The sequence below is a fragment of the Anguilla anguilla genome, chromosome 13, assembly GCF_013347855.1.
Source record: "Anguilla anguilla isolate fAngAng1 chromosome 13, fAngAng1.pri, whole genome shotgun sequence".
Taxonomy (NCBI): Eukaryota; Metazoa; Chordata; class Actinopteri; order Anguilliformes; family Anguillidae; genus Anguilla; species Anguilla anguilla.
The window spans coordinates 32214884-32239626 of record NC_049213.1 but is presented as its reverse complement, the minus strand read 5'-3'; the positions used below and the strand labels follow the sequence as shown (position 1 = coordinate 32239626).

The 24743-nt window shown below is 44.2% G+C and overlaps 2 protein-coding genes across 3 annotated transcripts; both read left to right on the top strand.

Annotated features, from left to right (window-relative positions):
- Positions 1 to 13: 13 nt before the first annotated feature.
- c13h1orf159 (chromosome 13 C1orf159 homolog) lies at positions 14 to 9784 on the top strand. Of its 2 annotated transcripts, XM_035389411.1 has the most exons (9): positions 14 to 121; positions 1051 to 1139; positions 2756 to 2843; positions 2986 to 3081; positions 3584 to 3634; positions 4400 to 4534; positions 5237 to 5262; positions 5432 to 5462; positions 7540 to 9784. In XM_035389411.1, exons 2-9 carry the CDS (start codon positions 1068 to 1070, stop codon positions 7641 to 7643), a joined length of 603 nt encoding a protein of 200 aa, XP_035245302.1. In that variant the 5' UTR covers positions 14 to 121; positions 1051 to 1067; the 3' UTR covers positions 7644 to 9784. The 2 variants fall into 2 exon arrangements, with proteins under 2 accessions (XP_035245302.1, XP_035245303.1); XM_035389412.1 differs by lacking the exon at positions 2986 to 3081.
- Positions 9785 to 18423: 8639 nt separating this feature from the next.
- On the top strand, positions 18424 to 23989 carry LOC118210781 (RING finger protein 223-like). Its single transcript, XM_035387206.1, has 2 exons — positions 18424 to 18821; positions 23098 to 23989. Exon 2 carries the CDS (start codon positions 23182 to 23184, stop codon positions 23830 to 23832), a length of 651 nt encoding a protein of 216 aa, XP_035243097.1. The 5' UTR covers positions 18424 to 18821; positions 23098 to 23181; the 3' UTR covers positions 23833 to 23989.
- The last annotated feature ends 754 nt before the right edge of the window (positions 23990 to 24743 follow it).

The following is a 24743-nucleotide window of genomic DNA, read 5'->3' as shown; positions in this document are numbered from 1 at the left end:
ACCCCCTTTACAGTGGGGCTCAATGTATCCTAGCAACCGCGTAGGCCTGGCGTTTTTGTTGCAAATGTGCTGGCAGTCAACTGTTTGATGCCTGGAGTTCACTTCCTTATGGTGTTCTAAGGTAGGGCGGGTGTGTCTTTGATTTGCTAAACTTGATAACAATACACCAATCTATTGTTACCTTCCGAAATGTCGTTATACAGTGGTATTGTTCAGAAATTAAAACCACCGTATTTAGTTTTCGACTTGCCTATGATTCGCACGTTGGTCAGAGCTGTTGTGGTAACGCTGGCTAGCTACCGCTAGATAGCCAGTGTACCGGCAGCTAGCTGAGCTAGGTTTTCACTCGTTTTTAGCTAGCTAGTCAGTTAGCTTTTGATAGATGTTTACATGGTTGCCGAGTTTTACACGTAGTTATATATGGCGTTAATAAGGTATCGTGAGACATTTTATCAAACAAGCTAATTATTAAGTTTATGTATACCTGCAAATATGCATACCCTAGGCATCGGATACGTTTTTCAAACAAAGCTCAGTTAAGCTTTGTTTTACTGTACATCTACTAATGTTCGTTATCAAAGAACAAATCAATGCGGCTCGTTAGTTAGGCTATAGCTTGCTAGCCAGATATTTCGCAATTTGTACCCACACCGTAGCCAGTCTCTGCCTTTGGACTGATCTAACGTATATTGTCTGTACACTAACTTGATATATGTAACTTATGGAAGGGCATCAAGCAAACGTTTGTGAGCACATGCTGCCAAACACTGGGGTAACGTTGAGCGTTGTCTTCATTATGTGCGTATAAATGGGCTCACCACCTATTGTACAGGGAGGCCATATCTATTCTGCCTGAAATAATGTTTCCTTGCTACCCTTCTAGATGAAATATAGAATAGTCTATAAGGCAGGCTAACTTGCCAGTGTTACCCATGTTGGACACATTTCCTCAAGTTAAAAAACAAAACAAAAATGTCTACATACCGGATTGTAAAGTGTTCTAAGTAATGTATGATTCTGACGTTGTCACTAAATGTTCATTACTCGTAGGGCTGGTTGGGGTGGTTATGGCTCTGTCAGTCTTCATCCTCTTGGCAGCAACAGCGCTTCAAGTTTTTTGTGAAACTTCAGTAATCAAGGTAACTAGCTTATACTGTTACTTCCTCAACAGTACAAATCTTTTCATATCACACACTGATTTTAAGTATTTCTTGTTGCGTGTTCATATTAATTAGCCAGTTTCTTGACGTTATTAATCTTTTTTTATTTTAATTTTGGTTCTGGTTTCAGTTCAAAGGAATAAGAGTTTTTGTTATGACGGGACGGCGCCAGCAGAGGGTGCGCTCCTTCGGTTTTGCACTAGATTGTTATGATATTTTAGTAAGGCAAGGCGTTGGCTTTGTTTATAATGAAATGCCTTTATACATTGTAAATACAGTATAGCTGTCACATACCCAGGTTTTTGCCCTTTATTTATAATTTCCTTCAAAGTAGTGCACCCGACTGAAGTTTGGAGTATGGCTTTGTTGCTTTTAAATGGTTGCTGATTATTTAGAGACCATTCATTTGAAGGCCACCTCTGTTCTTTTGCTACAAGAACACTTTTTTTGCAGTACATTTGCTAAGGGTTGCAAATTCCAACTTCTGCCTTTGGAAAGGGGCACGATTCCAGGACTTGTTATTGGTGACCTTTTGCTGAAGTATCTCCTGCTATAAGGCGAAGGTCAGGGTAGTCTCCACACTGACGGTTCGCCACCTTAAATTGCATTAATGTTCTCTCACGTGACGGATATCCCAGGACTGATTTGAGCTCACGCCAAGCACTTAATTAGGCTCTCCGTCTTTCCTGAGACGCCTCCAGTTCAAAGCAGGGGAATTCCTGAAGAATGTGGCCCCGTGCGTTTTTTTTTTCACAGAAAAGAGTTGAGCAACAAAGGCCTTTATTTAGTGTCCCGCTGATGGAGCAGTCTTAAGGGAGGGTTTCAGTCATGAGCTCTGCGCAGTCAGACACTCGTGCGTTCCACATGAAGTCGACTGCGCAGCTGAGCTGCTGGAGGGCGGAGTCAAGAGAGTCAGTGGCTGGAATCATAGGCTTTGCATCCTTCAACTTGTAGTGATGAGAGAGGCCTGTGGATCCAGGAAATTTCTAGTTTGGATAAGAATGGTTTTTTAAAAAAAAAGAGGGCTGCTTTGTTCAAGCAGGAGTGACAACATTCCTGTTTTCACCTCTTTCTTTCCCTCTTGTGGTGGGGAATTGTGACACAGATGCAAAGAACAATAATTCCTGTTTCTGTAACGGCCGCAGAGGAGCCGGATAATCAGGTTTCGGCCTCCCCCCCACCCCCCGCCCCCCGCTCCCCCCCAGCATTGGGTCTCCATGACAGTGCCATTCTTGTAGAAACTATGAAATTATATTCATACTTCATCTATTACCATTACACTCCGTCTATAAAATTTGTTGGCTCTTTTAATTTGAGGTGTGATCAGATGTAGTAGCAAATAGTGATTGCACTCTCAGACATGATGAGGTTAAGAAAGCGGTCTTGTCTGCAGATCGATGCATCTTGTCTGCAGTTAAATTATAAATACCAGAAAGCCCATTGTGTACTTCAGATAGTCATTTAATCTTATTGTCCATCTATGACTGTGTGTGTATGTGTATGCGTGTGTGTGTGTGTGTGTGTGTGTGGATGTGTGCGTGTATGTGCATGTGTTTGTGTGTGCGTGTGTGTGTGTGTGTGTGTGTACGTGGCAGGCGCTGCTCCCAGGCCCCAGTGACTGCTGTGCAGAGAATGGCATGGTGGTGAATGGAACCTGCGCGAACAGCACCCAGTGTGAGCCAGGTACCCACAGTGATTTACCCTGTTAAACGTGCACACCTGCTCCTGCCTCCGCCCTGTTAAACGTGCACACCTGCTCTGCTCACCCGCGAGCCCGCTCTCCCCCCGCCGCTGACGCCCCGCTCCGCTGCGCGTGTTTCCGCAGGCTGCTTCCTGCGCGTCCTGGGCAACGACACGGCTCTCTGCGTGCTCTGCGACACGCTCCCCCTGGAGTCGGACAACTTCTCCAGCTGCAGCTACGGTCGGTGTGTCCCGAGGGCAGGCCAGGCCCACTGCTTCAGCACAGCACATTACAGGCTGCATGGCATTTACATCCATTTATACAGCTGGATATATACTGAAGCAATGCAGGTTAAGTACCTTGCTCAAGGGTACAACGATTCCCATGTAGTGGCCTACATGGGAATCGAACCTGTGGTTACAAGAACAGTTCCTTACCCATTGTACTACACCACGCAATAGCATGATACAGGGACTGTAACATAGACATGGAATGGAAAGGACGTTGGCAAACTGTTCGTTTTTTAGATGTCATAATTCTCTTACATTGCTCATATAGGAATGTATGGGTTTGTCATTGTTGTGCAAGGGCCATTGTCTGATGGAAAGGTAGAAGCAGGTCTGTATTGTTAGCAGGAAGTGCACACAGTGCGTCTTCCTCTAGATGAACGGTTACATTGGTATGTGATTCTTCAGTTAGAGATGTTTATCTCTCATTTTCTCGTGTTCTCTGTTTCCTGCAGTTCCTGTGAGGACAAATGTAACCCTGTTCACTACTGTGATGCCCAAAATCGGTAAGAAATTGCAGCCACATCCTGTTGTTTTGGTATTGCAAGTTCATCTACAATGCCAGTAAGCATTCAGTTTCCACCAATGCAAAGTCAGCCGGCTGAGCAAGCTACCTGAGTATTGAGCAAGCTCTCCACTTTCGGGCGTAGTGATGTCTTGAGCGGGTGTTGAGTTGCTTTTATGTGTGGAAAGTGATGCTGACAATGCATTGTCAGTGTCGGGAATGTGTGGTAATAGTAAAAACTGATACAATCTGTTTGTCTTATGAATTACACATTAGGTGGAGCATGTGTGTGGTCTGTGTCTACGTGTCGCAGTAGGTCATGATCTGCTTCGGTGGTTTGTGAGTGTGAGTGTGTGTGTGTGGTGCGTGCGTGTGGTACGTGTGTGATGCTTGCATACGTGTGCGTGTGTGTGATGCCTGCATGCATACGTGTGTGTGTGTGTGTGTGGCGTGTACGTACATGTACGCGTCGCAGTAGGTCACGTTCTGCTTTGTGTGGTTTGTGAGTGTGTGTGTGGTGCGTGTACGCATGTGTGTGCGTGGTGTGTGCTTGTGTGTGTGTGGTGTGTGCGTACGCGTCACAGTAGGTCACGCTCTGCTTTGTGTGGTTTGTGAGTGTGTGTGTGGTGCGCGTACGCATGTGTGTGCGTGGTGTGTGCGTGTGTGTGTGTGATGTGTGCGTACGCGTCACAGTAAGTCACGCTCTGCTTTGTGTGGTTTGAGCGCGTGCGCGTCGCGGTAGCTCATTCTGGTGGCTCGTGAGCAGGTGGCCCGGGCGTGGTCGCCTCCCTCCTGCTGGGAACGCTGCTGGCGAGCCTCTTCCTCATCCTGTCCGTCGCCTCCTTCTTCTACCTCAAGCGCTCCAACCGCCTCCCCGGAATGTTCTACAGGCGCAACAAAGGTACGGCAGCTCCTCCAGTCAGCCAATCAGACCGTTAGTGTGATTTAACTGTGTCTGCCAGACGCCCTCATCCAGGGTACGCCTTTTCACAGGTCACTCAGTTACTGTATGGAGCAGAGCATGTCACTGAAGCAGATCAGTATCGTATCAAGCAGGCTGTATTTAATGCAGTCCTTGACAAAGGCGTTAGCACGTAGCAACTCAAAGGAGAATTAAAGTAAAGAAAAGCAACGTTATTCTGGCCATACTGTGAAAGAGCAGAACTGTGCAGTGAAGTTCACACAGACCTGATTTAAAAATCAGCTTTTGGTCTGTTTGGTTCTTTTTTTAGGCTGGTAAGATGCAGATATATATTTTGGTAATCCAGATTGAGGCAGAGTAGTTTAAAACGGGCTGTCCAATCCGGTGCAGGTGGAAAAGGTGTCCTTTTGACCTCGTCAAAGGTATTCCCACTGAGCAGGCCAGGGGTGGCAGTGATGAGGACAGTGCATGAGGTAGACGTCCAGGCAGGGAGGGCCGGCTTCACTGGGCGTTCCCGCCCCTTCTCATTATGTACTCACATATGATTGGCTTATTTAGTTGTGGATTTCTTTCATGAATTGCCTTTTTGACAAGATGGGGAGATTTGTCTGAAATGTATACACAGGTAAATAATTATAGTGTGTGTGTGTGTGTGTGTGTGTGTGTGTGTGTCTTTTACAGCCTTCATTTTCCAACCCAGTGAGACGGTAAGTTGGTTTAAGTGCTTAATTGCCTTCATTGTCTTGTCCCAGCTCTAATAATAACGTAACAGTGTAAATATTGTAATGTCTTCAGTTCTGATAGATGTTGAATGTGCTGTCCATTCTGTCGTGCATGTAGGATTAATGCATTGTTTTTTATTCATGCTCTCTGAAGGCTGTGATGATACCTACACCTACGTCCTCAGGTAAAGCTGGATACTCAACTTTATGGGGGGGGGGGGGGGGGGGTGCACTTGATGCTTTTAATGATAACTATGTATATTAATAATGACGGCTGAGGCTCCCTCCTCTGCATCTAAACGGGTTATTTGGGAAGAAAAGAGCCCAGCGGTTTAGCAGTTTTGACTCTGGCTCTCCGCGTTCTCAGATCAGGTGGACAAAATGGTGAATCATGACTGTAGCAGGTTTCAGCAGAGACTGGAGGGAGGCGGCTTTTGTGTCACCGTGGGCACAGGGCTAGCATTGTTTCCCCCAGCAGCGAGCAGCGAAATGCAATACGCCTGAGAATGAAGCAGGCGGGAGCTGCACCACTCACCACTCAGGGGGGGCGGAGTCTCTGATCCAGCACAGCACCACTCAGGATGGGCGGAGTCTCTGATCCAGCACAGTACCACTTAGGGGGGCGGAGTCTCTGATCCAGAACAGCACCACTTAAGGGGCGGAGTCTCTGATCCAGAACAGCACCACTTAGGGGGGCGGAGTCTCTGATCCAGAACAGCACCACTTAGGGGGGCGGAGTCTCTGATCCAGAACAGCCGCTTCTCCCTCACTGCAGATAGGGGCCACAACACTAGCCCTCCAATACTTGCGATTTCCATGAAGAGGCGTGAATTTAGAATTTTATAATTGCAAGTCCAACAGTTATTGGACATCCTGTACCGAACCCATGCTGAACAAACCACCCCTTAACTCAGCTTTAAATGCTGCGATTCAAACGTTTCCAGGGATTCATTGCTTGATGGAACCACACCAAGTGCCCTTCGAGCAGTTTATTAACTACATTTTTTCTCCGTCTTAATTACCTGGGCTGGTGTCTTTTATATATAACAAATTGCATTTATAATGCCTTACTTGTTATTGTTATTAGTTTCACCTCTTATTTGAACTGAAGGCCGGTCAGTTTTAACATCGGGCAAATATGAGCTGCAGGCATGTTCTGTACACTAATGCACATTGTTTAAATGGGTTGTGTTTGAGAACAGACTTGGCGGCCTCGTTAAGGTGGCTAGTAAAATAGTGGGGGTGAGTCAGGTCTGGCTCCAGGACATTTACTGCGAGCAGGTCCTTAGGAAGGCCAAGGCTATTTAACACTGCCCTGACCAGCCCCTGCAGGAGAAGTCTGAGCTATTGCCCTCAGGCCGCCATTTTAGGGTGCCTGTCAGGAGGACTAAGAGATCCAAGATCTCCGTTGTCTCTATGGCAATCGACAGGCTCAGTATGAAGTAGCTCATGCACATCATGGCCACTCTCTCTGCCCTCTCTGCACTGGTACTGCTCTTAGCACTGTGTATTAATGCACTGCTTTTACCTCAGTTCTGACCATATCTGATTTTGTTGATTTATTATTTAGTTATTGTTTGATTGTTTTTATTTAATTTAACGTTTTATTATTGTCTTATTGTTTTATGGTTGCCCTGGTCAATTTTAAAGTAGTTGTTGGTAAATGTGTTGAACACTGGCTGCAAACCAGACCAAACCGAAACGGGACAATAAAGATTGACTGATTGATTTAATGCAAAATTACTGCTTTACACGAACACAATTTAATCCAAATGCATCTTTCCTGGAGTGGATATGGGAAGGTTGCATGTGTGGCTACACATATTGGGTGAGATACACTAGAAGTGCTGGCTACAAACAGCAGTCTGTGGATACATTAGTCGTTCATTTTTCCCTTATTTAGCAATGACAGGGCCCCATCCATCACACAGGGACTGTTTACTTTGTGGGAGTCAGTGTCAACGTACCGTAAGGTGTATGCTGAGGGAAGCACAGAAGCTGTTTGAAATGGGAACGGCAGACTGAGTGTGACTGCAGTGCATAAGGAGTTTCAGTGTGGCTGTCCTGTCTGCTCCTGGTCCCCATCTAACCAGAGAGGGTGTGAATGTCAGAGCATTTAAGGGGTTAAATCCAACCACTTTGGTCTCATCTGGCCTCCTGCTTTCTGTCTGTCTGTCCGTTTGTCTGTCTGTCTGTCTGTCCGTCTGTCCCTTTTTCTGTCTTTCTGTCTGTCCGTTCTTCTGTCTGTCTGTCTGTCCGTAGTGAGAAAGCCCCGGTACGTCAGAAGGGAGCGTCCCTCGGCAACGGCGGCGTCCAGCGCCGCCACCATCTCCACCGCCGCCGTCACCAAGGTCAGCAACGTGTGAGCGCGTGCAGACAGGCCTGCCCGGGACCCGCGCCATCCCGCTCACTGGGGGGGGTCCCTGGGGGGGCCGTCCTCCCGTTTCGGACACTGTTAGCGTAGCGTACGTATTTCTCCCGCAGGCTGCCCTGTAGCGTCTGCCTGGGTACAGGCTAGCGTTCCCCGTCCCACCCGAACCTTCAGCCTGGACCTGGACCGGGTCCCCTTTCTCTTCTGATATAAACGCATACTCATGTACAGCTGATTATTTGATCATTGGGGGCAGAGGGCTTTTGGCTTTTGGGGGTGAAGTGTTGTTTTCTTAAAGCAATCAGCTTGGGATGCCACTACTGAATTTGAATACCTTCTTATGAGATTAATTTATTTTCCCTGTATTTATGTTATTTCGTCTTGGTACTTTTGCGTTATTGTATGGAGTATTATGCCAAAAAAACTGAGCTGTCGGTAGATTGTAAACACACCAATTTGTCAACCTAAGACTGGGAAAAAAATGCCAAATGTCACGGTGGCCATTTATGTATGCAGTGATTGCGTTAGACTGGGTACAAGCGTGCGGTCATGTTCCAGACTTTGATACTGCAAGAGAGCTGGTTGGCACCCATTATTAAATTAAAGAGCACAGAAGGGCATCGAGAGGAAAATAAATCACAAAGTTTTAATGAGAACGTGTGCTAACAGTTAGAAACTTCATGCGCAGTCACAGCTTTTAAGTGAGGCCACAGTTTGCAGTAGTCCTTCACTTGGTGAACTCTTGCGAGAAGTGGCATATTGCAACAGATGTCCGTACAGATGTTAACATTTGCTTTAACCCAGCATTTCTCAGATCATTTAGCAGCAATCCTCAACTGACCTTGCAAGAGACCAACTTGGATATTGAGAAAAATGAAGAATACCCAATGACATTGCATTCTTTGTATGTAGTATGGAGTGTAATATGTTCTCAGGGAAACTAGTGAAGGATGCTATTCACAAACATGAGAAGAGTTACCAGGACACCTAAGAACTGGTGAAATTCAACCACTATGCCTGACAGTTCAGTCTTGTAGTTCCAGTTCCCCATAATGCATTTGGGAAAATTCCATTCCGTCAGAACATACGCATGTAGACATCCACCGGCTCATTTAGCTGTCGTGTGTTTAAATGTTCACACATGAATGTGTCAAAATATCCCAAAGTGAACTTGAAAGTGAGTGGGAATAGTCTTACTGTTAACAAGCAACAAAACCAGTGGGAAATCAGCTATCCTTGACTGTAGATATGTTAATGAAGTTTAGAAATTGTGACTCATGGTGAATGTAAACAATACTGTAGATTTCCTCTACTTTTTACATTGAGTTTTATGAAATGTGTAACAGTCTTTGAGAAGCACCTTTTTGATTTCAGCATTCACTCGTAGCTGCAAGTAGTCTTTAAAATCGGAAAGCTCAGTGAAAGCTCAAAGCATCACACTTCATCTTTGTAGACAAGACTGGCAAGTGTCTACTGTAGTTGCCAAATGAACATTTGCCTGAGGTGAAAGTGCACATATATTGACTGCTTTTGTGGTGCCAAGTGTCCTGATGAATGGATCCTTCATACCTTTTTCCTGGAAATTGTATACTTGAGTTGTATCTGCACAGGGAGGATGGGTTTTTTTCTCTCTCTCTCTGCCATTGTCCTTGGACATTTTGAAAATGTTCAGCAGTTATTTTGGTTTAATGCTGTATTGTTTTTGATGTAGGAGTGAAGTTAGTGGGTGTGGTACGAATTTTGACAACTCGACAACCACTCTGAACTGTGTAGAATTGTGTGCCAATGGGCAAGAGCCAGAATATTTTTTGAACTGCATGATCCAGAAAGAGTTGAAAAGCAAGGCGTAGTTTCTGAGGCTGTGCACATATTGTATGCCAGTTGCACCATGAAACGTTACTACTGGCTGGCAAAATGGTCTCATGCCCACGTGCAGTATTTATTCAAAGCCCATGATATAATGGCTGTTGTACAGCAATTTAAACCTGTACATATTGTACATACTGTTTTATACAGACAGTGTATGTATTTTCTGTTTTGTACCGACTGTATTTTTTATGTAACGATTCCGAATTTAAGTTCGTATGGCTTAATGTGAATATGAGGAGAAAAGACAATAAAGCTTTGTGACTCCAACTGCCTGTTTCTTTTTGTGTGTCAGTGCTGCATGTAATCATACTGTAGAAGTGTCTTTCCCACTTTGTTTAATGCTAGCTAATTACGCATGGAGGCTCCCGCTTGAGCAGGTTTCCCAGGTAAGAGCAGTCCACTCCATCAGCATTCCAGGGCAGTGATTTAATCTGGCTTCAACTGAACAACCGAATCCACGCAAGGTTCTCTGATACCACTGCTGATACCACCTTTTCTGAGAAACCAGTTGTGAAAGCCAGTTGTGATAAAATGGTGCAGTTGGGCAATGGCTAGTAAGAAGAGCTTGCCTTGGGACCTATGAGGCAATAGCAGGAGAATGTGGAGACTACAAGGGCTTTGTCGCAGTCCTTTGTTGTAGTGTAGAAACTCTGTCTGTCTGTGGTTGATGCTGACAGAACAAAGGGGTCATCAGTATCCATGACATTTGTTTTTTGTTTTTTCCAGTTATGACGTATGCCTGGATAAGGTGTGACAGACCGTTAAACTGACTACATCCAGATCCTGGTTTCCATACTTGTGGCTTTAGATTAAAACAGCCAGAAAGCAAGAACTGAATCAATAAGCAAGATAAGGAAGGGAACATATTCTTCCTTATTCCTTGGCTGTACGGCATTTAGCATACCTTTTGCTACCTTTCTAACTACAGGGAAAGTGAATGTTATACCAAGGGTCTCTAGTATGAGAATTTGGTTGGTATAATTAAATGAATTGTTTCTGTTGAAGCCAAACACCAAAAGGACACAGCGCCAAGTGTTCCACCTTCATAAGCATTTAGTACTTCTGCACAGCGTAGTGACGCTTCATTCTTAGGTCATAAAAAAAACAGGCGCAGTTGCAAGCCAGCTCAATCTGAGCTTGACCATCACGTTTCTGCTGTTTGGCAGAAAGGTTTGTGCAGCTCATTCAACAGTGCACCTCCTTAAACTAGAGCTGAGTCAGAACCCAGTACACACTTGAAGAGGAAACAGATTTAAAATCTCCCTTAGTCATTGTGAAAATGTTTTTTTTAACTTCAGGTATTAGTGTTGAAATCCACCAATATAAAATATACAGCTTATAAATAAAGGCCTTGTTCAGTGAGGACATGAGAACATGCTAAAGCTGTGTAATGTGAGGAGTGATGGCAAATCCTATATTAATTTATTGATTTCTAAAATTTCAATAATTTTATTTTAACAGTAATTATTTAAAGACACTCCTCTATGCCATGCCTTTTTTCCACTAACTTCACAAGCTCACAGCAGTCAAAAACAAAAAAAAACAAAAAAAAAAAAAATTGTGGAGAGTCATGACCACTTTGAAGGCCCAAGTGTTTCCCAAACTTTTCCAAAATTAAAAATATTTTATACACATCTCAGGTGAAATTTCAATTAAAGGGTAGGTCACAGAAATTGCTTTAAATGTACTCCTTGGAATGAGTCATAGGCTTCGAATGGAAACTGCTGGCGCATAGTGTCCTTAGGAACTAAGAGTTACTCTTCAGTCTTGCTGACTTACATCTAGACTGGTGAGCTGACATCCTGAGGGAACAAAAGAGAAGACCCTAGCATTGGGAACTGGAGTCAAATCTGGTTTAGGATGAACTGTCAGGCTAACGTCTGTCCTATTTGGGGAAAAAGAAGAGACAGAACAATCATTGCTCACTGAACATGTATTTGAAGTTTAAATTCTCTTTTCTCTGTCTTTCTGCATGATGTTACCTTCCCCTGCTTAGTTGGGGTAGAGCAAAACAGCAATTTTTGCAGTTTGAGTTGCCTCATAGGGAACTAACCAAAAGGCTGGGGTGATTCTGACAGGAGTGATTCTATAAGACACTGAGGTACCCACTGATATAGGGATATCAGGAGGAAATGAAAACTAAAAAAACTAAAATAACTCAGCTTTCACAAAAAAAAAAAACCTGTACACCGTATCTCTAACTTTTAAACCTTCTGTTTAACTGAAATCTGTCAGGTGTGAAGTCTCTCATCTACTTGATTTTTTTAACAGCGCATCTTCCTCTGTTGTAAGCTTGAACTTCAGGTTTTCCTCCTTACACTTAATCTCATTCTCTAAAACCTCTTACAACTTATCAAATTACCAGGCAGAGCGTAACAGGAGCCACTGACAACACCCCCACAAGCAATGCCACTCTCTGCCAAATGAGCAAATCAAAAGTCAGGCTTTTAAGGCCTGTGCCTGATCAACCACAGGTGAGCCAAATCAAACTAACTCCACCCAATCAGCTCCTCTAACAAGGAGGTGGCTCCTCCCACTAGCCTTGGACTTCCGGAAAATCACTGGCTTCAGGATAAACTGCCAACAATTTTGAGAGGTTTGAGAATATCCTTGTTGCAGTCTGGGTTTATCCACCAGTAGTCTGAAAAGGGTTGTTTACAGAAAGAATGTCATAGAGTACTGGACAATGAGTACCTCTTTTCTCTGTGTATGTATGACACCACTGTCTTTTTAGGGATGCGGATATTTGTGTTGATCTATTCTGTATAAAGCCTACCTGGTCTGTACTGAGTTGTTATGACAGTAGGCCCTTATATATTCTTGCCATGACTGACGCATGTTGGTTGTGGTTGCAATGGACTTTAAGAACAAATGCTGTGTTATCTTTAAAATGAAAATTGTGATGTGCAAATTAGCACGTCATGTTCTGTGGGCCTAACGACTGAATCAGATACAGAATGGCAGGCAGACAGACTAGTTAAACCACCTCCATCAAAGTGTCAACTGCCAAAATCAGCTCTATTGAAATACAATCTGCCCCATTTATATGGCAATGAAAAAAATATATAACACGTTTAAAAATAAACACTTGTTTCCCAGAATCTCCGTCTCCTCCAAGTGAAAATAAAAATTAAAAAAGTAAAACTTCCAAATCAGTTGCACTATGGCAGAGAACCATACTGTCTAAAATGACTGTCTAAATATAGGACTACCCAACACAATATACAAGCACCTGTCAATTTCATTGAACAAGTGCACAGCCAGGTATAACATCTCTCACACCTGTACCTTTTCAGACTTCTTTCCAATATGCCTCATGCTCATGTTTATAGCCAATCATCAACCAAGTCAGCACATCCTAGAACAGCTGGGAGTCACAGACAAGCCACCAGTTAGCCTTCGTGTGCACCTGTTGCTCCTATCAATCAAAATCAATCAATCAATCAATCAACCAATCAATCAAAATGTATTTCTATAGCACACTTCATACACAGAGGTAACCCAGTGTGCTTTACATAAATAAAAGCAAAAGGAACAAAGAAAGTACAAAGTACATGAAATAAAATAATTTAAATTAAAAAAAAAATCGGGAATGACTAGGGGTCTACTTCCACAATTAAAGTGCAGTAAGCATGGAGTGCAAGTTTTAGAGTTCAATCATAGGCACATGAAAAGTGAAATTTTTTTTACCTGGATTTAAAAATTGCTACATTTAGGGCACATCTAAGTTCTTCTGGCAATTTGTTCCAATTGCCTGCAGCATAACAGCTAAATGTTGCTTCGCCATGTTTAGTTTGGACTCTGGGCTCTGCTAGCTGACCTGAGTCCAAGGATCTAAGAGCTGTGCTTGGTTTATACTCTTTAAACATAGCAGATATGTATTCTGGGCCTAAACTATTCAGTGATTTAGACTAATAGCAGCACTTTAAAATCTATTCTGTAACTAACTGGAAGCCATTGTAAAGATTTTAGAACTGGAGTAATGTGCTCTGTTCTTTTTGTCCTGGATAAAACTCTAGCAGCCACATTCTGAATGAGCTGTAGCTGCTTAATGGTCTTTTTGGGAAGTCCAGTGAAGCGACCATTACAGCACTCTGCCCTACTGGAAATAAAAGCATGAATGAGCTTCTCTTGGTCTTTTTGGGACACCTAGTTCCTAGTGAAACTACAGCATATCACATTTCTAGTCTAGTAAAACACCATTATCCATTATATCTTTTGTGTGCGTTAATATGGACTGTAGCGGAATACTCACATAAATGTACATATTCACAGCATGCAGCTATGGGCTCACAATGGACAAACTGAAATCTGTTTCAAACCAATATTTTTGGTTATGCAATTATAAAACATGCAATACGAAGACATAGTACAAAATAATTACACAACATAGGATTTGACACAAAATGTCACAAAATGACTTTTTGCAAAAGGGATCACTTAATTCTAACCTGCCATTGCCCACAATTTACAAATGTTAATACAGTATGTATAAAAATAAAACTATTATACATTATATTAAACAATCCTCATTTTTAGTTTCTCCTGAATTAGTTTAATATATTTTGTTAATATGTGTGACTGACAACCTATAGTATAAAAAACATAGTTGTATAACTGAAAAAGCATAATTTTCTCTTTCGTTACTCATTACAAAGGTAATACCAAACTCTAAATTGTGAGGAATTAATAGTCCCCTCAATCACAGTATCTAGTAATATTATGCAATATTATAAATACCACTACTACTACTACTACTACTAATAATAATAATAATAGTAATAATAATAATTCAAATATGATATGGCACACGTGAGAATATGTTCTGACTGATAAACAGGGCTGACTGACGTATAACAAATCTTATCTTAGATAATATGTAATTCCACCAATATACATTTTAACTTCCTTGTTCCACTTTTTTTAAAATTTACACTTACATATAGGTCTGTTTTTGACATTTGCATGCGGGGGATTGGACAAGGTAAATTGTTGACCTGTTGGACTGAAGCTGGTCAGCCAATCAGAGAACTTCTGGACAATCTCCTGAATGTCGTCAATATCAGATAAAGGTTTGATCAGGACAACATAAAAACGAAAGGGCGGGGGTTGGGGGGGGGGGGGGGGGGGGGGGTACAGGGTTCAATGTCAATTATTGTGTCATTACAGTCAGTAGTGAATATTCTGCACCGTTCTACACTTACCAGCTTAGTTGGAACATCCATCACGTTGCTTTTGATTTCTAACCCAGTGGGGTTAAAATCCATCTGTAGCCTTGCCTTTGCAGACCAACTCATGAATCTTTCCCAAAATAAATCACGTATGCAACTTGTATGCAAACATAAAGTGACAATATGTGACTTGATCTGAGAGAAGGTATTGAGATCTGAGTACTTACTGCTATTAAGGGAACACTGCTATACTTCACCTGGAAAGTGTGTGACCAACAGCAACAGCCAATGTATACATTATCTTGACATTGTAATATGTGTTGCTGTAATTTATAATTGTATAAATACATCTATTTATAACCATACTTCCCAAATGCAATTATCTGGGGCACTATACAATGCTAATAATCTCCCATACTATGTAACACAGGCCTACTTAAGCGTGTACCCGTATTTATCTGGGCAAGGTACACGTTCGGTTCAATTCACCTGGAACACCAAATACCGTGAGTCTCTCTGGTCCTTCTGTATCAGACGAAAAGAGTGTTCTGTGACCGCACCCGGGAAAATGGCACAAACGAAAAGCAGAGTGCAGTTGCAAACGTGACTGCCCTTCGACCGATAACGTGCAAAAACGTAACTTTGACCACGGACAATAATAGCAGGCCCTCATAAAAGTCCCAGTATCTCCACCACCAGCCCTTTGTTTAACCCACACTGGAGGGTCTGTGACCCAGATATATTTTTCAATACCATGCCTCTACTGTTAGACATCCCACATTCTTTGAATGTTTAATGCTCGATTAACTTCAGAGCCTTTCGTAACAAATTCATTTAACCCGTTAAGTTAGAATAGGACTGTATCATAGCACTGTGTCATTTTATCTCAGTGTTGAAAAATTTAATTTTCACTTTAGCAGGTAACTCGCTCATTTAGGTATCTGTATTCCACCTATGTTCACTTTGTTGTTCATGCAACTACTGTAGAACTCAAGAAAATGGAGTATCAAACCAGGATTAGCAATTAATTATGCAATTAAGCCTGATTAGGCTCCTGTTATCGCTTATGCATTTCAATGCATTGTATTTCAATAGAGCTGATTTTGGCAGTTGACACTTTAAAGGAGGTGGTTTAACTAGTCTGTCTGCCTGCCATTCTGTATCTGATTCAGTCGTTAGGCCTACAGAACACGAAAAACCTTTTGACGTGCTAATTTGCACATCACAATTTTAATTTCAAAGATAACACAGAATTTGTTCTTAAAGTCCATTGCAACCACAAAAAACATGCGTCAGTCGTGGCAAGAATGGAAGGGCAGAAGGGCCTACTGTCATAACAACAGTACAGACCAGGCAGGCTTTATACAGAATAGATCAGCACAAATATCCGCATCCCTAATAGGCCAGTGTTAAATGGGAATGAGTCACGTTGTGGGAAAGTCCACAGTGTTTGATATAAATAGAATAAACAAACAGTTTGCAAAAGAAACCAAAATACATAAATACAGTTTGCTGAATAACCCTGAGTTTGCATGTTCTACTCGTGTCTGTGTGGGTTTCCTCCGGGTACTCCGATTTTCTCCCACAGTCCAAAGGTTAGGTTAACAGGAGTGTCTAAATTGCCCCTAGGTATAAGCGTGTCAGTGAATGGTCTGTGTGCCCTGCAATGGACTGGCGAACTCTCCAGGGTGTATTCCTGCCTCTCACCCAATGCATGCTGGGATTGGCTCCAGCACGTCCAGCACTAACCATACGCAGGTATAAAACATGGATGGATGGAAGGTTCACTCTAATGACATCATTGTTATTTTAAGCAATGCACTTATTCATTCGTTATGTCACTCCTATAAGGCTTTTGAACCGGTCAATGTTACCTGCACAAGTGACACAAGGAATCCCTGAGAGCCTCAACATGTATGATCCAAGTTCTGTCAGAATCCACTGTAATAACCATCTGAATGCGTATGTACATTACATTACATTACATGTACGCTTATGAACACTTATATAGCTCTGAGTCACAGATGTTTTTAACATGTTGGTGCTGCATAAAAGGGGGGGGGGGGCAGAGAAACTTCATTATTCTCATTACTGCAAGATATCTCAACTTGGCAACCTGAGGCTAGGCTAAGAGTCACGCAGTACTCATTGGGGGACACTCAGGACGGCGTTGGACAATTATTTTCATGTGTAACGATTCCTAATTTCAGATCTACCATTCTTCCACTACATTCAGTAGCACCTGGCATACTCTCCGTCAATGACAGGGGAGTCTTATTCCCAGTGAGCCACTTCATCTGTACTCTGCACTATACAGTTCCAGGAACACTTCTGAACAAGTGAACTTTGGCTATATTGAAAGCTAATAAGGATGTCATTGATGTCACATTATATGAACTTTATATGTGCATCGCTACGCTTTCATCCTGTGCAGTCAAAGTACTGGATATATTGTGGAAAGTGTCTTTTTCCCTGTCACCTATTGCTTTATCACTTCCAGCTGTGGCAAGCGGGCAGGTAAATAAAGATTGCTGTTTTTTTTGTCCTTAATTACACAGAGATATGGATGCATAGGTGTAGTCTTGGATCACATGCTGGCTTTGCCATAGTCACCTCTTAGTTATCTACCACTTTACTCCTCCTCTCTTCAAAAAAAAAAAAAAAAGATGTGAACCCATTTATGGCCGGAACCCAGGTATTCCTGTAACAACTCATCAAGGAAGTTTGGTTCTGTTCAAATCTTCCCCCTCAAACTCCTGACGAATATCTTTGTTGATATGGAAGTGCAACAGTGGTTATTCAGTAACTAGTAGCAGCCACAATCAGTAGGTCAGAGCATGGCAAGTAATTGGTTCAAAACTCGACAGATAGCCACTAACAACGGACCAGTTGGAGTCAGCTCCAACAGAAACTGGAGAATGTAAACAACTCATTATTGCACCTAAAGCAGATGGGATGCTCCAACCTCTCCGATCCTTCCTCACAATAAAATGTGGTTCAGCTGAACAAATGTGTCACAGCAGGATGTGTTGGTCTAATAGAATGAAAGCCAGGAGAGTTATTGGACAAAGGGTGTGGAAATGATCAATATATTGACTATGCAGGTATTGCCTTCCAACACCACCCCCCCAATGAGAAAAAGTTTTACATTTGTGTTGATTGTTACAAGCCTGGGAAATACAAAAAGACACCTGAGCAGAAAAAAATAACACTTCCTGTTGAATTTTACTCCTTTCTTCATTTTTTTTGGTTTGTTGTTTTGTTTCGGTACCATTAGTTTGACAATGCAAAACAAAGCAACCGAACCAATCATACAAACCTTATGGACCTGCATGTGGTACGCAACTGAATAAAGGGTCAGTTGGTAAGTTTTCAGCTTGCATCTACTAAACAATTTGTAGCTATAGCAACACAGTAATTTCACTTCTCATAATATGTATACCTGGTTTATACCACCATGTTAAAACACATCCACATGAACATGCATACACACAAAAGAACGTTTGGAAAGTGCTTACTGTAGGTGACTGCCTCACAGCCACTCCCACTCTCATTCGGGAAAAACCACTTTGTGTTTGATATCAGTATCGCCATACGCCAAGTCGGTGCTGTCAAACACAATACGTTGGCGAGTCTAAACGTGAGTGGGCAGACACCTGTGTGCGTGTGTGTGTGTCCGTGTGTGTGTGTGTGTGTGGGTGTGTGTGTGTGTGTGTCTGTTTGTGTGTGCAGCACGCCATGCGTTCTCCTTCTCCCTCTTCCTTCTCCTGCCCCCTCCCTCCCTTTCCCCCCTTTTTCCCTACACGCCAGCATTCCCTGCCTGCGAGGGGTCATTTGCATACAGAGGGCTGAAAAGCCTGCGCGTTGTCAACAGGCAGGTGAAAAGGCGACTTCGGGTTTTTGAGCGAGCGGGACGGTTGGCGGCGGCACCACACCCAGACCCCAAGTGCTCTCCAAACAAAACACAGCCTCGGGGGCTGAAACAAAGGAGAGGAGAAGCAGCAGCAGCAGCAGCACCTGTGTGGCGGACTTTTCCAGCGGCGCACAACACCGGGAGAGACGGCCACAGAGAGGTTTTCATCTCCGAGCGAGAGGGAGCGGGACCGAGGACTTACTGAAGAACTCCTCAAAAGGTAGGACTCTCAGCTGTCACAGTTCTGTTAGTGCAACCAGAGACTAGGATCGCCAGCTATCGGCTTATCTACCTGAGTTCGGTCCAGTCTCCTTCAACTCCTGAACATATTTACATAATGGAACACAGTAAGGCTGAATCAGAGTTGATTATGTATAGGCAAACAATTCACAGACAGACAGACAGACGCACGTATACAGTACACACATATTTGTGTGTGTGTGTGTGTGTGTGTGTGTATAAAATGTATGTATATACATAAATAAAAATGTTGAAGAAAGGTCATTCCATTTAATCAGCTTAATTATATCTCTTAGATTCCTAAATGTTAACAATTAAAACTTGTAAAATAAATTATTTTTTACATCTGCCAATAAAATTGGGACATTGCAAGAAGGAACAATACTTGTGCAAAAATGAGCTGAGGAAATGGCACTGCAAACCATAAAAAGGCGCCAATAAATAATATAGATAGCAGCAGGTCAAACTTCTGTGTGTTATTAGGAGTATTAGTTAGAAAAATAGGTCAATTCTGATAAAGAATGAACTCCTGAAAAAGGGGACAGCCGGCTGCAGCCGCTCTTATTGGGACGGCCAGAAAACAATAAATGTGAAATGGGGCTAATAATCTACCTGTGCTCCTGGTGCTTTATATATCCCTCCACCGGACTCTGACCGAAGCTGAAAGAGTGTAATGAGACTGAGCCCGGGAATGCACAGGCAGGCAGGGGTGCTCTGCAGTCGCAGCAACTACCCGCTAGCAGCCTTCAGCGTCGCGAAATATCAAAATACGAGCGCCTGCTTTTACAACTACAACTTCATTGTCCTCAGTCACACTGCCACAAAACAAACATTTCAAATCCCCCACCACCCCCCGCAACCCCCCCTCACCCCCCCTCCCCACCCTCTCCAGAGTGACTGCCGCTGCCTTCAGAGACCGAGCAGGATCACGATTCGCTGAGCTGGAGTGAGGCAGCAGTGTTGGTGGTGTCACATGGCTCTTTGTTCTCCCGCTGACAACAGCTACTTCCTGTTTGCCCGGCCGGTCCCACTTGTTTTTAGCGCCGCTGGAGAAAATTACGCCGCTAGCGATCTCAGCCCCCTCCCCCCACCACCCCCCCCCCCCCCCCCCCACCCGGCCCGCGGCTCCTGCCTCAGCTCAGCTTTAGGTGTGCGGTTGTATGTCCTAGCACTGTTCGCACACCACCAGAGATCCCAGAAACACAGAGGGGGGCTGCACTCGCATTTGCATTTGGATTTGCATGCTGCATTTGCTGGGCATGGGAGACCATGGCAAGCACCCATCTGATTCAGCAGAGGGTGATCAGATCAGATCATCAGATCATCATCCATGGTGACGGCCATGGTACCAAGTGCCATTGCATTTTTGTCTACTCCGAGACCCTTTTGCTGAGTGTTTTTATGACCTCACACTAAATTCCAGTACGCGGTATTACAGCGGTAAACTCAAACCTAGTATAGTTCAATAGCCCCAGGCTCTAGTACTTCTGACTGTTGTTCTGCAGCCTCATCGGCCACCAAAAACATCCCAATAAAGCACAAAGCTTCATTAACGTTAGCAACTTCTTTTTGCACTAGCGCTATATTAAAAGCCATGAGGCCGTGGCATTGTAAAAAACACCCCCTTGGACCCACTACAGACATGACGCACTTGTGACTGTAGGAAATACAGCAGCACCCGTGCTTTAGGGCTCCCTGGCCTGGCTCCCCATGGTAAATGAAGTGGTAAATAGACTGCATTTATCCAAAGCGCTTTACAATTGATGCCTCTCATTCACCAGAGCAATTAGGAGTTAGGTGCCTTGCTCAGGGACGCTTCGACACGCCCAGGGCAGGGGGATCGAACCCGGCAACCCTCCGACTGCCAGACAACCGCTCTTACCTCCTGAGCTACGTTGCCCCCATGGCAGGGCCTCTGGTCTCCCAGGCAGGGACACTGGCACTCCAGGAATGCCAAGCAAAAAGCGCTAGAAGTGAGAACAACCAGCCACACTGTGCAGCAGAGCAGAGCAGAGCAGAGAGAGGCTCTGCAAGCATTTAGGAGATACTTCTCCCAAAATCTATGTAAATATTTTTCAGTACAGTGCGCAACACAACCAAAGCAGATTTGGTTCATGGGTTGAGTCATCTAATGGTGAGCATTGTTAGCATGATTAGAAATTGGGGTGGGGGGGGTGTTGATTGGCACGCTATTTCAGGCATTTGTGTGTAGGCTCCCATTGTTTCTGGACAAAGATGCTGACAATGCTAGACATCACATTTTCACGAAGACTCTTCTTTGGATGAGTATCACCTTATGTTGGAAGAAAATGACAAATTTGAATTCAATTATTAATTACATCAATTTTTGGTGAACTGTCACTTTGAAACTTGTGCCACGTTAACAGACTGTTCTTACCAAGCGTCCATGTTGGTACCTCACACGCGTGTGTTCTTCACAGTATTGAACGAGCTGCGTGTCTTCAGTAACGCTCAGCTTTTCCCTGTACTGGCGAGGGGCAGAAAATGGCTCCTGTATTCCAATCAGCCGTTGAAGGTAGCCCAAAAGACAAAAAAAGGCAATAGTCCTCTGATGCAAATCATCTGGGGCAGTGCAGTTAGTGCTCATGACCCAGCATGCAAAACCAACCTCACGCAGGAAGATAAGTGTGCAGGTACCAAAGGATGGCAGTTAATTTACAAACCTACCTGACTGGCCAGGCTCGCACAGAGATAGATGTTGGACAGATGCGATTCAGGCAAGAGCGTCATCGTCAGTTGGGTGCTTCACAAAGTTCAATGCAGAAAAGTGGTTCTAATAGCATGATTACAAGAAGTAATTGATACAAGTGAGCATATACTGATCATTATCTCTATATCACAACATAACTGATGTTATTATACTGACAGAAAACACTTTGTTCAGTAGCATAATAATTTGTTAATCTAAGTGCTTTTGCAATATTTGTTTATGAATGCACTAGCAAATGAACAGTAATGTGAGTATACTAAATTTGAACACAATGTGTTTCTTAGATTGAACTGGTCATGCAGTTTCTGCTGCTACGATACATGGTTGGCACCCCTACGCCATCCCTCATTTTTTAATAAAATATTAACAACAATTACAACAACTCCATTGCAAGACTGATTGTAAAAGATGCACAATTGTGTTATGACATGGTAATGAAGGTGTTATACGTTATATGTTCCCGGAGGAAGTGAAGAAATAGTCCGATCCTCTTATTATGCAATCTCATTTTTATTTACTCTGCAATTTACGCAGTGTTCTCTTTGGCATGGAAAAAAAAGGGTGTGCAATTGCTGTGGTTAGGCCTGATTTGGGAAGTATAAACTTCAGCTGAACTGCTACCAGCCTGGATATGTGTGGATAACAGCGACAACTTAGCGATACTATTGGCTCTTCTGATTTGAAGAGGAAAAGAACAGAAAGAGACTTGAGAGCAAATATGATAAGACATCATATTCCTTTGCATAAACTTCAAGTGCAGCGACAGTCGCATCGGATATAACTGCGGCTGTATGGACTGCGACAATAGCTTAGCAACCTTAGCCCAAGCCTTGGTTTCTCTCTGAAGGACACTGTGCAAGTAAAAGAGGACGAATGACAAAGCCGACTGTGTCTGGCAAGTGGGCCTGAAACGAGACACACAGCCTGCTCTGTCTGAAGCCCCCCCCCCCCCCCCAAAAAAAAACAAAAGCAGTCCTGCAGCTGGTCACTAGGAGGTTAAAGGAGGGCAGGAGAATGACGTGGGACCCAAATGCTGAGTCACGCGCATGTAATAACCCAAAAACCAGGATAGTGATGAAATAAGATAGTGATGATGACGCGTCACTGGACAGCGCATGCTGAATTGTGTTACATAAAGAGAGAGAGAGGGGAGGCTGCTTGACTGGATTTATCAGATCAGCTGTTTGGGATCTGTTAGCCAATGGTGGGACCCAAAAATTCATTATGATTAGAATTTTGGGGATTTAAGAGATGAGAGCAGGGATACGTGATAGACAGTGCACAGCACACACGGCTCAGATTCAGTTTTGCCTCACAGTTTGGAGAGAAAAATAAAGGTTTGCTTTCTTTCCATCTCTCAGAGAACATCACGAGTTTGCTGGTTGCTGAGAGGAACAATGTTCCATTGGCAGTGCATGAAGAGCCAAATTAGCTTAACTCTGTTCGTTTAACGGCGCAGAACAGAGCGGTTAGATTGACAACATTTGTATGCAGTGACTCACGCATCTGTAAAATTGGGTTTCAGGCTACACATCAACAAAAAGGGAGGAAAGAGGAGGAAAGAAGAAAGGAGGAGAAAAAAGAAGAAGAGAAGGAGGTGGAGGAGACAATGCAGGCGACGCAGGTGTGGCACACGAAGGTGGTGCCGTCGGAGGACGACGCGGACAGGGGCCGGGACAGGCCGGAGTGCTCCATCTGCTACAACACCTACGACAACGTCTTCAAGACGCCCAAGATGCTGGAGTGCGCGCACACCTTCTGCCTGGAGTGCCTGTCCCGCGTGATGGCGCTCTCCGCGGAGGACGAGACGGGGGAGATCCCGTGCCCCCTGTGCCGGCACCCGACCTCGGTCCCGCAGAGCGGCACGCCGGCCCTGGCCACCAGCCGGGAGGTGCTGAGCCAGCTGCCGGCCCACCAGCGGCGCGAGGAGCGCGTGTGGCTGGAGGGCAAGAAGCTGTGCTACTCCAGCCCGCCGCACGCCGGCAGCTCCACCACCTGCATCTGCATCGACATCGGCGGCAGCGGCAAGCAGGAGCGGGCCGCCGCGCTGGCCCCGCCCCACCGCGCGGGGCCCCTGGGCCGCCTGGCGGACTGGAAGCGGCTGCTGCTGATGGCGGTGCTGGCCGCCATGCTGATCGGCATCGTGCTCTGGCCGCTGTACTGCATCACCGACGGCAACGCCACGTGCTGGGACGGCCGGCCCTCGCCGGGGCTGCATTCCACCACGGCCCCGCCCACGCCCGTCAAGCTGCCGGTGTGAAAGCCGAGGGGAGGACACAGAAAAACTGCGAAACCCTCACGAGCGCTCACAGCGCCCCCCCCCCCACCCCCCAATCTCTCCCCACTGCCACAGCCAAACCTGGGCTCTCCACAAGAGGCGTGAGAACATGAGAAAGAGGAGGGGGGGGGGAGAAAGACAGAAACAAAGAAAGAGAGAGGTTTGGGAAAGCCTGACTACTGAAGAAAGGGGGAGTCAGGATTCCAGAAGACCAACGGACTCTGATATTGCTCTGGTCTCACGCTATTGGCCAGAGACTTTCAAGCACATGGTAATCACACACCCCTGAAAACACTGTTTGTAAATCAGTTGGTATCACTTGACTTGAAAGAAGGAGCTTTGCCGAGAGAAGTGGCGATGTAATCCTATCGAGACTCAACAGGTGCCATGAAAGCACTTCACCAGAACCAGACCTCACACAGTGAACAAATGCTACCACAGAATTACCAAGAAAACAAATCCATATATGATATGATATTGCATGAACTACAAGGGGAGGGCTAAATCATATTGTATATTGCATAATGTGCTGATGTAAAGTGAAATCTGGAATTGTAAGTTGTTAAATTTCAGGTCTTAAATTTCCAGAGCAACTATGCAAGAAATGAACAGTGCTTTACAATTCACTGCATGAATGTGGGTGAAATGCAATATGCAGAAGGAAAAAAAAAAAAAATAGAAAGACCAGCAAAAAATAAGTACTTCAGTGTGTAAAGCCGAATCCAGCCGGCTCAAGCTTGGTCCTGTTAAATCGAAATGTCTGCAGGATTTTTTTTCTTGTCCCAGTTAGGGGGATTTCAGTACCTGATTAGACTGTTCAGTCTTCACAAATCGGTTCTAGCTTTCCACCACAGTGTTATGCCTGACGAACGGTCTGCCGCTTAGCTGCATAT